Source organism: Oncorhynchus masou, chromosome 17 (genome assembly GCF_036934945.1).
Source record: "Oncorhynchus masou masou isolate Uvic2021 chromosome 17, UVic_Omas_1.1, whole genome shotgun sequence".
NCBI lineage: Eukaryota > Metazoa > Chordata > Actinopteri > Salmoniformes > Salmonidae > Oncorhynchus > Oncorhynchus masou.
In genome coordinates this window covers 9,783,888-9,801,387 of record NC_088228.1, presented here as the reverse complement: position 1 = coordinate 9,801,387, position 17,500 = coordinate 9,783,888, and the positions used below count along the sequence as shown (strand labels likewise).

Sequence of the window (17,500 nt, the reverse complement as noted above, 5' to 3'; positions counted from 1 at the left end):
GGGATATCTGTCTGCTTTAAGTGGGATATCTGTCTGCATTAAGTGGGATATCTGTCAGCTTTAAGTGGGATATCTGTCAGCTTTAAGTGGGATATCTGTCAGCTTTAAGTGGGATATCTGTCAGCTTTAAGTGGGATATCTGTCTGCTTTAAGTGGGATATCTGTCTGCTTTAAGTGGGGTATCTGTCAGCTTTAAGTGGGATATCTATATGCTTTAAGTGGGATATCTGTCAGCTTTAAGTGGGATATCTGTCTGCTTTAAGTGGGATATCTGTCAGTTTTTCTTCAGATTTGGTCAATTGTTCAGGAGAATTCAGGGTACTAAATCAAATCAAATGGATTTATATAGCCATTCTTACATCAGCTGATATCTCAAAGTGCTGTACAGAAACCCAGCCTAAAACCCCAAAACAACAAGCAATGCAGATGTAGAAGCACGGTATCATACTACAGTATTATACTATAGTATTATACCACAGTATCATACTACAGTATTATACCACAGTATTATACCACAGTATTATACCACAGTATTATACCACAGTATTATACCACAGTATTATACCACAGTATTACACTACAGTATTATACCACAGTATTACACTACAGTATTATACCACAGTATTATACCACAGTATTATACCACAGTATTATACCACAGTATTATACTACAGTATTATACTACAGTATTACACTACAGTATTACACTACAGTATTACACCACAGTATTATACCACAGTATTACACTACAGTATTACACTACAGTATTATACTATAGTATTATACTACAGTATTACACTACAGTATTATACCACAGTATTATACCACAGTATTACACTACAGTATTATACTACAGTATTATACTACAGTATTATACTACAGTATTACACTACAGTATTACACTACAGTATTATACTACAGTATTATACTACAGTATTATACTACAGTATTACACTACAGTATTATACCACAGTATTATACTACAGTATTACACTACAGTATTACACTACAGTATTACACTACAGTATTACACTACAGTATTACACTACAGTATTACACTACAGTATTACACTACAGTATTACACTACAGTATTACACTACAGTATTATACCACAGTATTATACTATAGTATTATACTATAGTATTAGACTACAGTATTTTACTACAGTATTATACTATAGTATTATACTACAGTATTATACTATAGTATTAGACTACAGTATTATACTACAGTATTATACCACAGTATTATACCACAGTATTATACTATAGTATTACACTACAGTATTATACTACAGTATTACACTACAGTATTATACTTCAGTATTATACTATAGTATTATACTACAGTATTATACTATAGTATTAGACTACAGTATTATACTACAGTATTATACTACAGTATTACACTACAGTATTACACTACAGTATTATACTACAGTATTATACTACAGTATTATACTACAGTATTATACCACAGTATTATACCACAGTATTAGACTATAGTATTAGACTACAGTATTACACTACAGTATTATACTTCAGTATTATACTACAGTATTAGACTATAGTATTACACTACAGTATTATACTATAGTATTACACTACAGTATTACACTACAGTATTAGACTACAGTATTAGACTACAGTATTATACTACAGTATTACACTACATTATTATACTATAGTATTACACTACAGTATTATACTACAGTATTACACTACAGTATTATACTATAGTATTATACTATAGTATTATACTACAGTATTATACTATAGTATTACACTACAGTATTATACTTCAGTATTATACTATAGTATTATACTACAGTATTATACTATAGTATTAGACTACAGTATTATACTACAGTATTATACTACAGTATTACACTATAGTATTATACCACTGCAGTCACGGTAAAAACATTCTTAAATATCAGATCTAGCATTAGGTAACCCGACCAACATAACTCCCAATCCAAACATTACAGCATCCATATTCTGAAGTCACCTCAAAAATTGGACTGTAATGACAGAGGGACTTTTGTTTGGGATGCGGGAGTTGTGTCACAGCAACAGTAGTTCACTTCCTAATATGGATGCCTTACTATATGCTCTACAAGCCCAGCAGTGTTTCAGCTCTAGGGGACTTTCTAATATGGATGCCTTACTATATGCTCTACAAGCCCAGCAGTGTTTCAGCTCTAGGGGACTTCCTAATATGGATGCCTTACTATATGCTCTACAAGCCCAGCAGTGTTTCAGCTCTAGGGGACTTTCTAATATGGATGACTTACTATATACTCTACAAGCCCAGCAGTGTTTCAGCTCTAGGGGACTTCCTAATATGGATGCCTTACTATATACTCTACAAGCCCAGCAGTGTTTCAGCTCTAGGGGACTTCCTAATATGGATGCCTTACTATATGCTCTACAAGCCCAGCAGTGTTTCAGCTCTAGGGGACTTTCTAATATGGATGACTTACTATATACTCTACAAGCCCAGCAGTGTTTCAGCTCTAGGGGACTTCCTAATATGGATGCCTTACTATATACTCTACAAGCCCAGCAGTGTTTCAGCTCTAGGGGACTTCCTAATATGGATGACTTACTATATACTTTACAAGCCCAGCAGTGTTTTAGCTCTAGGGAACTTCCTAGTATGAATGCCAGGGGCCCTGGCCTGGACTCACCAGGAGAGGCAGTTTGACGGGGTCAATGGAGAAATCAGAATGAGAAAGGGATTAGTGCAGGATAGAGAGGCTCTCTATGGACCCAGACCGACGGGATGGAGAGGCTCTCTATGGACCCAGACTGACGGGATGGAGAGGCTCTCTATGGACCCAGACCGACGGGATGGAGAGGCTCTCTATGGACCCAGACCGATGGGATAGAGAGACTCTCTATGGACCCAGACTGACGGGATAGAGAGGCTCTCTATGGACCCAGACTGACAGGATAGAGAGGCTCTCTATGGACCCAGACCGACGGGATGGAGAGGCTCTCTATGAACCCAGACTGACGGGATGGAGAGACTCTCTATGGACCCAGACTGACGGGATGGAGAGGCTCTCTATGGACCCAGACTGACGGGATGGAGAGGCTCTCTATGGACCCAGACTGACGGGATAGAGAGACTCTCTATGGACCCAGACTGACGGGATGGAGAGACTCTCTATGAACCCGGGCTAACTACGGCTGAAAAACCTGACAAGCTACACTGAGCAAAAATATAAACACAACATGTAAAGTGTTTGTCTAATGTGTCACAAGCTGAAATAAAATATCCCAAAAATGCACAAAAAGCTTATTTCTCACAAATTTTGCACACAATTGTTTTTACATCCCTTTCAGTGAACATTTCTCCATTGCCAAGATAATCCATCCACTGCATGAGCATTACACAGGTGCACCTTGTGCTGGGGACAATTAAATGCCACTGTAAATTGTGCAGTTTTGTCACACAACACAATGCCAAAGATGTCTGAAGTTTTGCATTGAATGTTCATTTCTCTACCATAATCCACCTCCAATGTTATTTTAGAGCATTTGGCAGTACGTCCAACTAGCCTCACAACCACAGACCACGTGTATGAAGTCGCGTGGGCGAGCGGTTTGCTGATGTCAACGTTGTGAACAGAGTGCCCCCTGGTGGGTTTATGGTATGGGCAGGCATAAGCTACAGGAAAACGAACACAATTGCATTTTATCGATGTCAATTTGAATGCACAGAGATACCATGATGAGATCCTGAGGCCCATTGTCGTGTTTTTCATCCGTCGCCATCACCTCAGGTTTCAGCATGATAATGCTCTGCCCCATGTCGCAACGATCTGAAAATGTCCCAGTTCTTCCATGGCCTGCAAACTCACCAGACATGTCACCCATTGAGCATGTTTGGGATGCTCTGGATCGATGTGTTCGACAGCGTGTTTCAGTTCCCGCCAATATCTAGCAACTTCACACAGCCATTGAAGAGGAGTGGGACAACATTCCACAGGCCACAATCAACAGCCTGATCAACTCGATGTGAAGGAGATGTATCGTGCTACATGAGGCAAATGGTGATCACACCAGATACTGACTGTTTTCAAAGCCATGCCACTACAGTTCATTAAGGTATCTGTGACCAACAGATGCATATCTGTATTCCCAGTCATGTGAAATCCATAGATTAGGGCCTCATTTATTCATTTCAACTGACTGATGTCCTTAAATGAACTGTAACTCAGTAAAATCTTAGAAATCGTTGCATGTTGCATTTCTATTATTTTAAGGCATTAGATCTTTGCCACTTTGATTCAGACTTCAGCTCATTTAACCATAGGAGTGTTATTTATTTATTTTATTTTACCTTTATTTAACCAGGCAAGTCAGTTAAGAACAAATTCTTATTTTCAATGACGGCCTGGGAACAGTGGGTTAGCTGCCAGTTCAGGGGCAGAATGACAGCTCTGTACCTTGTCAGCTCGGGGGTTTGAACTCGCAACCTTCCGGTTGCTAGTCCAACGCTCTAACCACTAGGCTACCCTGCCATGGGCAGAGTGGCATAGATGTCTTTTACACCTTGGTTCAAAAACACTTTAAATACTATTTCAAATAATAATTTTAAAAAAAACTTAAGCTGAGCATGATTGAGTTTACCTGGCGCAATGAGACCACTAGATTAGACGTAAAAAAAGAAGAAGAAAGAAAACACTAAAAATCATTTCAAAATGGAAAGATTTCTAATAGTATTCGAACCCAGGCCTGGTTTTAAGAGTTTTTTTTTGTAATTGTCTCTTAGCTCTGCAGCGCTGTAGTAAATGCAGGCTCACAGACCATATCTGGGAGGAGAAAATAGTTGTTTTTGATTTCCAATAGGCACGGTGGAAAAAGGACCGTGGGCTTTCTGAGGAAAAACAAATTGAGCGATTGCGGTGAAGAAGTGAAATGAAGCCACACAGAAACAAACTCTGGGACTCAAATGATAGTAGGAAAACATACAGCATCTTTTTCTCTCTGCTCTTTACCCCCCATCTGAGGGAAATAAGACAGGATTTCTCCCAGTGAAGCTTCCTGCGCCACGGTGGAGCTCCAATCATCCAGTCTCCTGCGGTACTGTCACTACAATCAATTTCTCCCGACGTGCGGGATTGACGAGGGAGGGAGAGAGGAGGGAGGGAGAGACGAGGGAGGGAGAGACGAGGGAGGGAGAGAGGAGGGAGGGAGAGAGAGAGGAGGGAGGGAGAGACGAGGGAGGGAGAGACGAGGGAGGGAGAGACGAGGGAGGGAGAGAGGAGGGAGGGAGAGACGAGGGAGGGAGAGACGAGGGAGGGAGAGAGGAGGGAGGGAGAGACGAGGGAGGGAGAGACGAGGGAGGGAGAGAGGAGGGAGGGAGAGACGAGGGAGGGAGAGACGAGGGAGGGAGAGAGGAGGGAGGGAGAGAAAAAGAGAAGCTGAGTCTTTCACGTTGCCTTGTAAAGTAGGGCAGGAGTGTAGTCACGGCGCAGTGTGTGTGTGTGTGTGTGTGTGTGTGAGAGAGTGTGCAGGGAGGAACCACAGTGACGCGTGATTGGGTAGAGGGGAGGGTTACGCCATCACCCATGGTTGATGGATTGATGCTTGCATCATGCAAGGCTGGATTGGGTTGAGTTGTGGAGACTCTTGCTATCGCTATGGTTGCGATAAGTCATGGTAGACACCAAAGGTTCCGGCGGCCACCAAGGGCAAAATCTACACTGATTCTTACATTTGATATTGAATTTGCAACCTTTGATTTGGCATCAAAGTCAATGTATTTTCTTAGCAGAGCTGACTTATTCATTGGCCCTTTATTCATTGGAGTCTCAAACGGCACCCTATTCCCTATATGGTGCACTACTTTAGACAGGCTCTGGCCAAAAGTAGTGCACTAGGCAATAGGGTGTAATTTGGGAGCCGTTGTGTCCTCCGTCGTCAGAAGATCAATCAAACGGAGAAAAGAACCCCCAAAATGCCCCGTAATGGAGGAAACGGGGAACTGTGATCAAAAGAATCCATTCTATTGGTTCCTTTGACCCCGCACACTCACGGCACGTCACACGGTCGTGGGCTCATTCAAAAGCTCCGTAAAATCCTAACCTGGGACGTGTGTTCAAACACAATGCTACGACTAGGGTAACAGCCGGTGCCATTCGTAAAGGGTGTGAATACAAAAGGAGGCAAAAGACTGACACAAACAGTGGTACTACTACAGCTTAGTGGTTCAAGGGTTAAAGGTCACTGAGAAGAAACACACCCCTTCTTTTCTCACCATAGTGTCCAGTTAAAATCTAGTGCAGTCAGTGGGCGGGACTATTGCCCATCCACAAATTAAGGACACCTGTCTCAGCCAATGGGTGGTTTCTATGGTGTTTGATTGACAGCTTTCCATCACACTCACCGGCGGCGCAATCCTCCTCGTCCGCCCCGTTCTCGCAGTCCCGCTCGCCATCGCATCGCCACGACAACGAGACACACTTGTTGGTGGAGCCGCCGCAGTCAAACTTCTCCGAAGGACACGTCTGCTTGCCTGGAGGGGAGAAAGGGAGATTATTTTTTAGGCTATGTTCCATTCCAACACGTTGTACCCTTCTCTGCTGCCCTCACTCACTCCACTTGGCAGATCTGAGAGGGGTAGGTGGGTTAGGGGTAGGTAGGAAGGGTTTAGGGTCTATTGACTATGGTTTATAGAAGGATTTAGGGTCTAACAGACTAGAGTGTATAGAAGGGTTTAGGGTCTAACAGACTAGGGTGTATAGAAGAGTTCAGGGTCTAACAGACTAGGGTGTATAGAAGGGTTTAGGGTCTAACAGACTAGTGTGTATAGAAGGGTCTTTTGTCGTGATGTGTGTTTTAACCTATATACAGTGGGGAGAACAAGTATTTGATACACTGTCGATTTTGCAGGTTTTCCCTACTTACAGAGGTCTGTAATTTTTTATCATAGGTACACTTCAACTGTGAGAGACGGAATCTAAAACAAAAATCCAGAAAATCACATTGCATGATTTTTAAGTAATTCATTTGCATTTTATTGCATGACATAAGTATTTGATCACCTACCAACCAGTAAGAATTCCGTCTCTCACAGACCTGTTAGTTTTTCTTTAAGAAGCCCTCATGTTCTCCACTCATTACCTGTATTAACTGCACCTATTTGAACTCGTTACCTGTATAAAATACACCTGTCCACAAACTCAATCAAACAGACTCCAACCTCTCCACAATGGCCCAGACCAGAGAGCTGTGTAAGGAGAGCTGACCTGCACAAGGCTGTCATGGGCTACAGGACAATAGGCAAGCAGCTTGGTCAGAAGGCAACAACTGTTGGCGCAATTAATAGAAAATGGAAGAAGTTCAAGATGACGGTCAATCACCCTCGGTCTGGGGCTCCGTGCAAGATCTCACCTCGTGGGGCATCAATGATCATGAGGACGGTGAGGGATCAGCCCAGAACGACACGGCAGGACCTGGTCAATGACCTGAAGAGAGCTGGGACCACAGTCTCAAAGAAAACCACTAGTAACACACTCCGCTGTCATGGATTAAAATCCTGCAGCGCACGCAAGGTCCCCCTGCTCAAGCCAGCGCATTTCCAGGCCCGTCCGAAGTTTGCCAATGACCATCTGGATGATCCAGAGGAGGAATGGGAGAAGGTCATGTGGTCTGATGAGACAAAAATAGAGCTTTTTGATCTAAACTCCACTCGCCGTGTTTGGAGGAAGAAGGATGAGTACAACCCCAAGAACACCATCCCAACTGTGAAGCATGGAGGTGGAAACATCATTCTTTGGGGATGCTTTTCTGCAAAGGGGACAGGACGACTGCACCGTATTGAGGAGAGGATGGATGGGGCCATGTATTGCGAGATCTTGGCCAACAACCTACCCTCAGTAAGAGCATTGAAGATGGGTTGTGGCTGGGTCTTCCAGCATGACAATGACCCGAAACACACAGCCAGGGCAACTAAGGAGTGGCTCCGTAAGAAGCATCTCAAGGTCCTGGAGTGGCCTAGCCAGTCTCCAGACCTGAACCCAATAGAAAATCTTTGGAGGGAGCTGAAAGTCCGCATTGCCCAGCGACAGCCCCGAAACCTGAAGGATCTGGAGAAGGTCTGTATGGAGGAGTGGGCCAAAATCCCTGCTGCAGTGTGTGCAAACCTGGTCATGAACTACAGGAAACGTATGATCTCTGTAATTGCAAACAAAGGATTCTGTACCAAATATTAAGTTCTGCTTTTCTGATGTATCAAATACTTATGTCATGCAATAAAATGCAAAGTAATGACTTAAAAAGCATACAATGTGAATTTCTGGATGTTTGTTTTAGATTCTGTCTCTCACAGTTGAAGTGTACCTATGATAAACATTACAGCCCTCTACATGCTTTGTAAGTAGGAAAACCTGCAAAATGGGCAGTGTATGAAATACTTGTTCTCCCCACTGTATATATCTATTATTTATTAATCCCAGCCCCCGTCCTTTTGCCTTATGGAGGTACTCATTGTAAATAATAATGTTTGTCTTAACTGACTTCTCTAGTTAAATAAAGGTTAAATTAAATAAAGATGTTGTTCTCTCAACCCTGAACAGACAAGACAGGAACAACACAGCAGATGTACCAGTTGGCAGTAGAGAACAACATCTTATTCGGAGAGAACCCAGTTCACTAACCACAACAGTGGTGAAGAGAACCCAGCTCACTAACCACAACAGTGAAGAGAACCCAGCTCACTAACCACAACAGTAAAGAGAACCCAGCTAACTAACCACAGCAGTGGTGAAGAGAACCCAGCTCACTAACCACAGCAGTAAAGAGAACCCAGCTAACTAACCACAGCAGTGGTGAAGAGAACCCAGCTCACTAACCACAACAGTAAAGAGAACCCAGCTCACTAACCACAACAGTAAAGAGAACCCAGCTCACAAACCACAACAGTGGTGAAGAGAACCCAGCTCACTAACCACAACAGTGGTGAAGAGAACCCAGTTCACTAACCACAACAGTGAAGGGAACCCAGTTCACTAACCACAACAGTGAAGAGAACCCAGTTCACTAACCACAACAGTGAAGAGAACCCAGTTCACTAACCACAACAGTGGAGAGAACCCAGCTCACTAACCACAACAGTGGTGAAGAGAACCCAGCTCACTAACCACAACAGTGGTGAAGAGAACCCAGCTCACTAACCACAACAGTGGTGAAGAGAACCCAGCTCACTAACCACAACAGTGGTGAAGAGAACCAAGCTCACTAACCACAACAGTGGTGAAGAGAACCCTGCTCAATAACCACAACAGTGGTGAAGAGAACCCAGCTCAATAACCACAACAGTGGAGAGAACCCAGCTAACTAACCACAGCAGTGGTGAAGAGAACCCAGCTCACTAACCACAGCAGTAAAGAGAACCCAGCTCACTCACCACAACAGTAAAGAGAACCCAGTTCATTAACCACAACAGTGGTGAAGAGAACCCAGTTCATTAACCACAACAGTGGTGAAGAGAACCCAGTTCATTAACCACAACAGTGGTGAAGAGAACCCAGTTCATTAACCACAACAGTGAAGAGAACCCAGTTCACTAACCACAACAGTGAAGAGAACCCAGTTCACTAACCACAACAGTGAAGAGAACCCAGTTCACTAACCACAACAGTGAAGAGAACCCAGTTCACTAATCACAACAGTGAAGAGAACCCAGCTCACTAACCACAACAGTGAAGAGAACCCAGTTCACTAACCACAACAGTGGAGAGAACCCAGCTCACTAACCACAACAGTGGTGAAGAGAACCCAGCTCACTAACCACAACAGTGGTGAAGAGAGAGAAAGAGGGAGAGCAAGAGAAAGAAAGGGAGAGCGAAAGAGGGAGAGAGAGAGAAAGAGAGAGAAAGAGGGAGAGAGCAAGAGAGCGAACGAGAGAGAGAGGTAGAAAGAGTGAGGGAGAGAGAAAAAGTGTGAAAATTGCTATCCTATCCTCTAACCGATGGCCCTTTCATTAACTCCACACTTAATCCCCCTCCGCCGCTAACAAGGGAGTCAAATACCAACCGTGTGCTCAAGTCGCTCGACACTAAGACAACGTAGTGATTGATTTGATTATGCTAACTTGTGACTTCCACAAGCTGTCGCTATCGTTGTGGCTAATGTGTTTTGTTCGAGAAGGGGGCCCAAAAGGCCAAATAAAAGCCAATTTGTCAGAGGCAGAGCGAAATGTCGCAGTTGTTTACCGGTGGAGTGACAAAAGAAAGACTCAACATCTCGACTTTTATGACACAGGAACTAACAGGGATTACGACATTTGTAGTACAATAGTTGGCTCACTGACACTGAAGTTTCGATGTGTTTTGATGTGTTTTGAAGTTTTTTGATGTGAGTTTCTATGATGTGAGTTTCTATGATGTGAGTTTCTATGATGTGAGTTCCTTGTTTTGATCTGTATGGCTTCACCTGTAAGTGCAGGTAACTGCCAAAAGAATGGAAACACTTGAAATAAATGAGCAATATAAACTTTATTGAAAGCAAGTGCTTCCACACAGGTGTAGTGAGTTAATTAAGCATTTTGCATCCCATCATGCTTCGGGTCATGTATAAGAATGCTTGGCAGGCCATTATTTTGGTTACCATGGTTATGTCCCATAGTATGACAATGCCCCCGTCCACAGGGCAGGAGTGGTCACTGAATGGTTTGAAGAGCATGACAATAATGTTAAGCATATGCCATGGCCGTCTCAGTCACCAGATCTCAACCCAATTGAACACTTCTGGGAGATTCTGGAGCGATGCCTGAGACAGTGTTTTCCACCACCATCAATAACGCCAAATGATGGAATTTCATGTGGAACAAAGGTGTCGCATCCCTCCAATAGAGTTCCAGACACTTGTAGAATCTATGCCAGGGTGGATTGAAGCTGTTCTGCTGGCTCCTGGTGGCCCAACACCTTGAGACACTACATGTTGGTGTTTCCTTTATTTTGGCAGTTACCTGTACAGTACGGTGTGTATTTCAAAGCATTCTGACCCGTAGATATCTCTCCTTTCACGGTCTTCTGTGATATATTGACACATCACTGCTGTCTTATGTGATATATTGATACATCACATGCTGACTTATGTGATTGTGCAGTTTCTTCTACCCCAGTGTTTCCCAAACTCCGTCCTCGGTGACCCCAAGGGGTGCACGTTTTGGTTTATTACCCCTAACACTACACAGCTGATTCAAATAAGCAAAGCTTGATGATTAGTTGATTATTTGAATCAGCTGTGTACTGCTAGGGACAACAACAACAACAACAAAACGTGCACCCCCTTGGGGTCACCGAGGACGACGTTTGGGAAACGCTGGTGTAGATGGATCGTATGTTTGACCTTTTGTCTTGTTGCCGTTTTGTCCATTACGTCTCACCATTAAAAAAAAGGAAATTGTAACCAGAGCTGGGTTCAAAATAGTATTTGTGTTTTCCCTTAAACACTTTCGCTGTGCTTGATTGAGTTTGCCTGGTGCAATGGAGCTAATAGAATAGTTCCAAAAGTGCAAACCCTGGACCATTTGGCGCTCAGGGAGGCTCACTCAAGCACTTAAAAGTATTGGGGGGAAAACAAATACTATTTGAACCCAGGTCTACACTACAGCCCTACAAGGCAGCCAGAGAGTCAGTCAATGGGTCGTACTGCCTGGTGGTAGGGAGGTTGAGAGAGTAACTTGGCCCAGGCAGCTGAGCAGAAGAAATGGCACCAAACGCTCAAACGACACGCACACTAAGTCACGGGTGGATTTACTGCTTCATTAAGCTGGGCTAGCGTAGCCACGTCCCTCTCTGTGAATTATGGCTCAGGTACAGGAACGCTAGCTAAGCTACAGTATCAGCCTGCAACGTTTCCTACTCATACACACACGCACACACACACACACACACACACACACACACACTCACACACACACACACAATGAAATACACTTCTTTGCATAACTAAAATCCTCTCCGTTATTCAGCCAGTAGACTCATTCTCATTACTCATTACCTCTAACAGTGAAACACCAGGGTCCTGTGTGGCTCAGTCGGTAGAGCATGGCGCTTGCAACGCCAAGCGTCGTGGGTTCGATTCCCGCTGGGACCACCCATATGTAAAAGTAGTGGCCCCAGCCGACTTGTAAGTCGCTTTGGACAAAAGCGTCTGCTAAATGGGATATATTATCATAGATATATTTAAACATCTCGATAGGGTTGAAGCTCAATATCTACAAAGAGACAACTGTCTGAGGCTGTTTTCATTAACCCCCTCTCCTCCTCCTCATACAACTATCCATAATCCTCTGTGGTTATGTCATTCAACATCTAAAATGGACCAAAATGGTTATATTAAATCAGATGTCTATCAACAGAGAGTATGTGTATATTTAGGTATCAAAGGCTTCTTTCGGGAAAGCTGCACCGAAGCTTATACTGTTTGCTATCTCTCCTGTAGCTGCACAGAGAGCTGTCACTCTAAAATGTCTGCTGCATGTGTCACATCATATGAAAATAAGAATTTGTTCTTAACTGACTTGCCTAGTTAAACAAAGGATAAATAAAAAAAATAAAAAAATAAAAAAAATCAAGCAATGATGGATATTACCAACAGTCGGTGCTTGAAGTAGAATTAAAAAAGGCACTAATTGTATGTGCCGGGACTCATTACAATGTTACAGTACCAGTGTTCATATTTGAGAATTAATATTCTGTAAGAGGTGCAAGTACTCCAGTAGAAAATTTGAGGTGCCTGTACTCTGTACTCTGTGTACTCTGTACTCTGTGTACTCTGTACTCTGTGTACTCTGTACTCTGTGTACTCTGTACTCTGTGTACTCTGTGTACTCTGTGTAATCTGTGTACTCTGTGTAATCTGTGTACTCTGTGTAATCTGTGTACTCTGTGTAATCTGTGTACTCTGTGTAATCTGTGTACTCTGTGTAATCTGTGTAATCTGTACTCGGCCCTGTCCAAAGGTCTCACCCTGTTTTTCAGGCCCAATTCAAGAACTGCCAACAGTCATCTTGAACCGAGCTCGAAGGGGAATACAAGTTACACCCTTTAGCCAATGGTGATTCATCCTGTCTGTAAAACTGAAATGTTATAGATTCTGTGATAGTAATGTAAAGGTCAGGTTAAAGGTTAAATTTCAAATCAGGCTGTAAAGCTGAACTTCCTGGATGTGGACTGAAAAGAGATCTGAAGAGAAATGGGAGTCCATTCTGCTGTTCTAACATGGGAGTCCTCCTCACTGTTCTAACATGGGAGTCCTCCTCACTGTTCTGACATGGGAGTCCTCCTCACTGTTCTAACATGGGAGTCCTCCTCACTGTTCTGACATGGGAGTCCATTCTGCTGTTCTGACATGGGAGTCCTCCTCACTGTTCTGACATGGGAGTCCTCCTCACTGTTCTGACATGGGAGTCCTCTTCACTGTTCTGACATGGGAGTCCTCCTCACTGTTCTGACATGGGAGTCCTCCTCACTGTTCTGACATGGGAGTCCTCTTCACTGTTCTGACATGGGAGTCCATTCTGCTGTTCTAACATGGGAGTCCTCCTCACTGTTCTGACATGGGAGTCCTCCTCACTGTTCTGACATGGGAGTCCTCCTCACTGTTCTGACATGGGAGTCCTCCTCACTGTTCTGACATGGGAGTCCTCCTCACTGTTCTGACATGGGAGTCCTCCTCACTGTTCTGACATGGGAGTCCTCCTCACTGTTCTGACATGGGAGTCCTCCTCACTGTTCTGACATGGGAGTCCTCCTCACTGTTCTGACATGGGAGTCCTCCTCACTGTTCTGACATGGGAGTCCTCCTCACTGTTCTGACATGGGAGTCCTCCTCACTGTTCTGACATGGGAGTCCTTTCTGCTGTTCTAACATGGGAGTCCTCCTCACTGTTCTGACATGGGAGTCCTCCTCACTGTTCTGACATGGGAGTCCTCCTCACTGTTCTGACATGGGAGTCCTCCTCACTGTTCTGACATGGGAGTCCTCCTCACTGTTCTGACATGGGAGTCCTCCTCACTGTTCTGACATGGGAGTCCTCCTCACTGTTCTGACATGGGAGTCCTCCTCACTGTTCTGACATGGGAGTCCTCCTCACTGTTCTGACATGGGAGTCCTCCTCACTGTTCTGACATGGGAGTCCTCCTCACTGTTCTGACATGGGAGTCCTCCTCACTGTTCTAACATGGGAGTCCTCCTCACTGTTCTGACATGGGAGTCCTCCTCACTGTTCTGACATGGGAGTCCTCCTCACTGTTCTGACATGGGAGTCCTCCTCACTGTTCTGACATGGGAGTCCTCCTCACTGTTCTGACATGGGAGTCCTCCTCACTGTTCTGACATGGGAGTCCTCCTCACTGTTCTGACATGGGAGTCCTCCTCACTGTTCTGACATGGGAGTCCTCTTCACTGTTCTGACATGGGAGTCCATTCTGCTGTTCTAACATGGGAGTCCTCCTCACTGTTCTGACATGGGAGTCCTCCTCACTGTTCTGACATGGGAGTCCTCCTCACTGTTCTGACATGGGAGTCCTCCTCACTGTTCTGACATGGGAGTCCTTTTTAATGTTCTGGAACAGTGAACACGAGAACAGATCAGTATTTCTACAGTAATAAATAGACAAGACGGGGAGTATACGGTATCTGTTGATCCTCTGTAATTCCACTATACATCGCTAGGAAAACTATTTCAAGTGAATCTCCATTTATTTTTCAGTACTTTTGAGTAACTAACCCGCTCAGCCAAAACCCCAGCCTTAATCTATCATGTGTCAGTGTAACGCTACCCCAGTGTGTAATTATGAGACACTACAATGATCTAGGCTGACACGTTTCTAGGGCTTTTCTGTCTGTGTACACAGATATAGAGGAAAAGAGAACGAGAGAGAGAAAGACAGAGAGACAGACAGACAGAGAGAGAGAGATAGAGAGAGAGAGAGAGAGAGAGAGACTGAGAGACAAGGAGAGAGAGACAGAGAAAAGAGGCCAAGAGACAGTGAGAGAGAGATAGGGAGACAGAGAGAGAGGTAACGACAGGGAGAGAGAGACAGAGAGCGAGAGACAGAGAGCGAGAGACAGGGAGAGAGAGTCAGAGACAGGGAGATAGAGACAGAGACAGGGAGACAGAGAGACAGAGAGACAAGAGTGAGAGAGAGAGAGAGACCCCATTTAGGCCTCCTCAGATCAGACCTATGCCCCTCCTGCCCATCCCATGCACCCCACCCCCGCAAAGAGGGCCTCAACATGGAAGTCACACATATGCCCAGGCAGTGAGCGGGCAAACAGGCCACTCTTACACTCGCCCAAGCCAATGGCATGTACCAGATGCTCAGCAGGCTCTGCTCACACTTACTGGCCTGAGGCCAAACCACACGACCAACAACATTGGACACTTTATGGAACACAAAGCCTTCACTATATCATCCTGGAATATCCAAGGCCTGAGGTCATCTGCCTTTGGCCTTAAGAGCAGGACCCTGGACTTCACCAAAGACATCGGTAATACAGACATTGTCATCCTGTAAGAAACCTGGTATAGAGGAGACGGACCCACTGGTTGCTCTCTAGGTTACAGAGAGCTGGTAGTCCCATCCACCAAACTACCAGGTGTGAAGCAGGGTAGGGACTCAGGGGATATGCTAATTTGGTATAGAGCAGACCTAACTCACTCCATTAAATTAATCAAAACAGGAACATTTTACATTTGGCTAGAAAATCAAAAGGAAATTATCTTAACAGAGAAAAATGTCCTCCTGTGTGTTACCTATATCCCCCCACTAGAATTACCATACTTTAATGAAGACAGCTTCCACATCCTGGAGGGGGAAATCAATCATTTCCAGGCCCAGGGACATGTACTAGTCTGTGGTGACCTAAATGCCAGAACCGGACAAGAACCTGACACCCTCAGCACACAGGGGGACAAACACCTACCTGCAGGTGACAGCAGTCCCTCCCCCATATGCCCCCCTAGACACAACTATGACAACATAACCAACAAAAACGGGTCACAACTCCTGCAGCTCTGTCGCACGCTGGATATGTACATAGTCAATGGTAGGCTTCGAGGGGACTCCTATGGTAGGTACACCTATAAGCTCATCTCTTGGCAGTAGTACTGTAGACTACTTTATCACTGACCTCAACCCAGAGTCTCTCAGAGCGTTCACAGTCAGCCCACTGACACCCCTATCAGACCACAGCAAAATCACAGTCTACCTGAACAGAGCAATACTCAATCATGAGGCATCAAAGCCAAAGGAACTGAGTAACATTAAGAAATGCTATAGATGGAAGGAATGCCATTTGGAAATCTACCAAAAAACAATTAGGCAACAACAAATTCAATCCCTTTTAGACAATTTCCTGGGTAAAACGTTCCACTGTAATAGTGAAGGTGTAAACTTGGCAGTAGAAAATCTTAACAGTATATTTGGTTTTAGATGCACTATTGTAAAGTGGCTGTTCCACTGGATGTCAGAAGGTGAATTCACCAATTTGTAAGTCGCTCTGGATAAGAGCGTCTGCTAAATGACTTAAATGTAATGTAAATGATTTGACCTCTCAGCTTCCCTATCAAATCTAAAAATCTCAAATAGAAAACCGAAGAAAATTAACAACAATGACAAATGGTTTGATGAAGAATGCAAAAATGTCCAACCAAAAACATAGAGACCCGGAAAACCTGAGTCTCTGCCTTCACTATGGTGAATCACTAAAACAATACAGAAATACACTACGGAAAAAGAAGGAACAGAATGTCAGAAATCAGCTCAATGTAATTGAAGTATCCATAGACTCTAACCACTTCTGGGAAAATTGGAAAACACTAAACAAACAACAACATAAAGAATTATCTATTCAAAATGGACATGTATGGGTAAACCACTTCTCCAATCTTTTTGGCTCTATATCAAGGAATAAAGAGCAAAAGCATATACAGGACCAAATACAAATCTTAGAATCAACTATTAAAGACGACCAGAACCCACTGGATTCTCCAATTACCTTGAATAAGTTACATGACAAAATAAAAACTCTCCAACCCAAAAAGGCCTGTGGTGTTGATGGTATCCTTAATGAAATGATCAAATATACAGACAACAAATTCCAATTGGCTATACTAAAACTCTTTAACATCACCCTTAGCTCTGGCATCTTCCCCAATATTTGGAACCAAGGACTGATCACCCCAATCCACAAAAGTGGAGACAAATTTGACCCCAATAACTATCGTGGAATATGCGTCAACAGCAACCTTGGGAAAATCCTCTGCATTATCATTAACAGGAGACTCGCACATGTCCTCAATGAAAACAATGTACTGAGCAAATGTCAAATTGTTTTTTACTAAATTACCGTACAACAGACCATGTATTCACCCTGCACACCCTAATTGACAACCAACCAAACCAAAATAAAGGCAAAGTCTTCTCATGCTTTGTTGATTTCAAAAAAGCCTTCGACTCAATTTGGC

At 43.7% G+C, this 17,500-nt stretch overlaps 1 protein-coding gene across 1 annotated transcript in view; it reads right to left on the bottom strand.

Annotated features, from left to right (window-relative positions):
• LOC135558099 (low-density lipoprotein receptor-related protein 8-like) overlaps positions 1–17,500 on the bottom strand; it is a 148,476-nt gene that overhangs the window by 66,886 nt on the left and 64,090 nt on the right. The window contains exon 4 of the mRNA XM_064991847.1: positions 6,404–6,532. Within this exon, the coding sequence (XP_064847919.1) occupies positions 6,404–6,532 (129 nt within the window). The remainder of the gene's footprint in view (positions 1–6,403; positions 6,533–17,500) is intronic.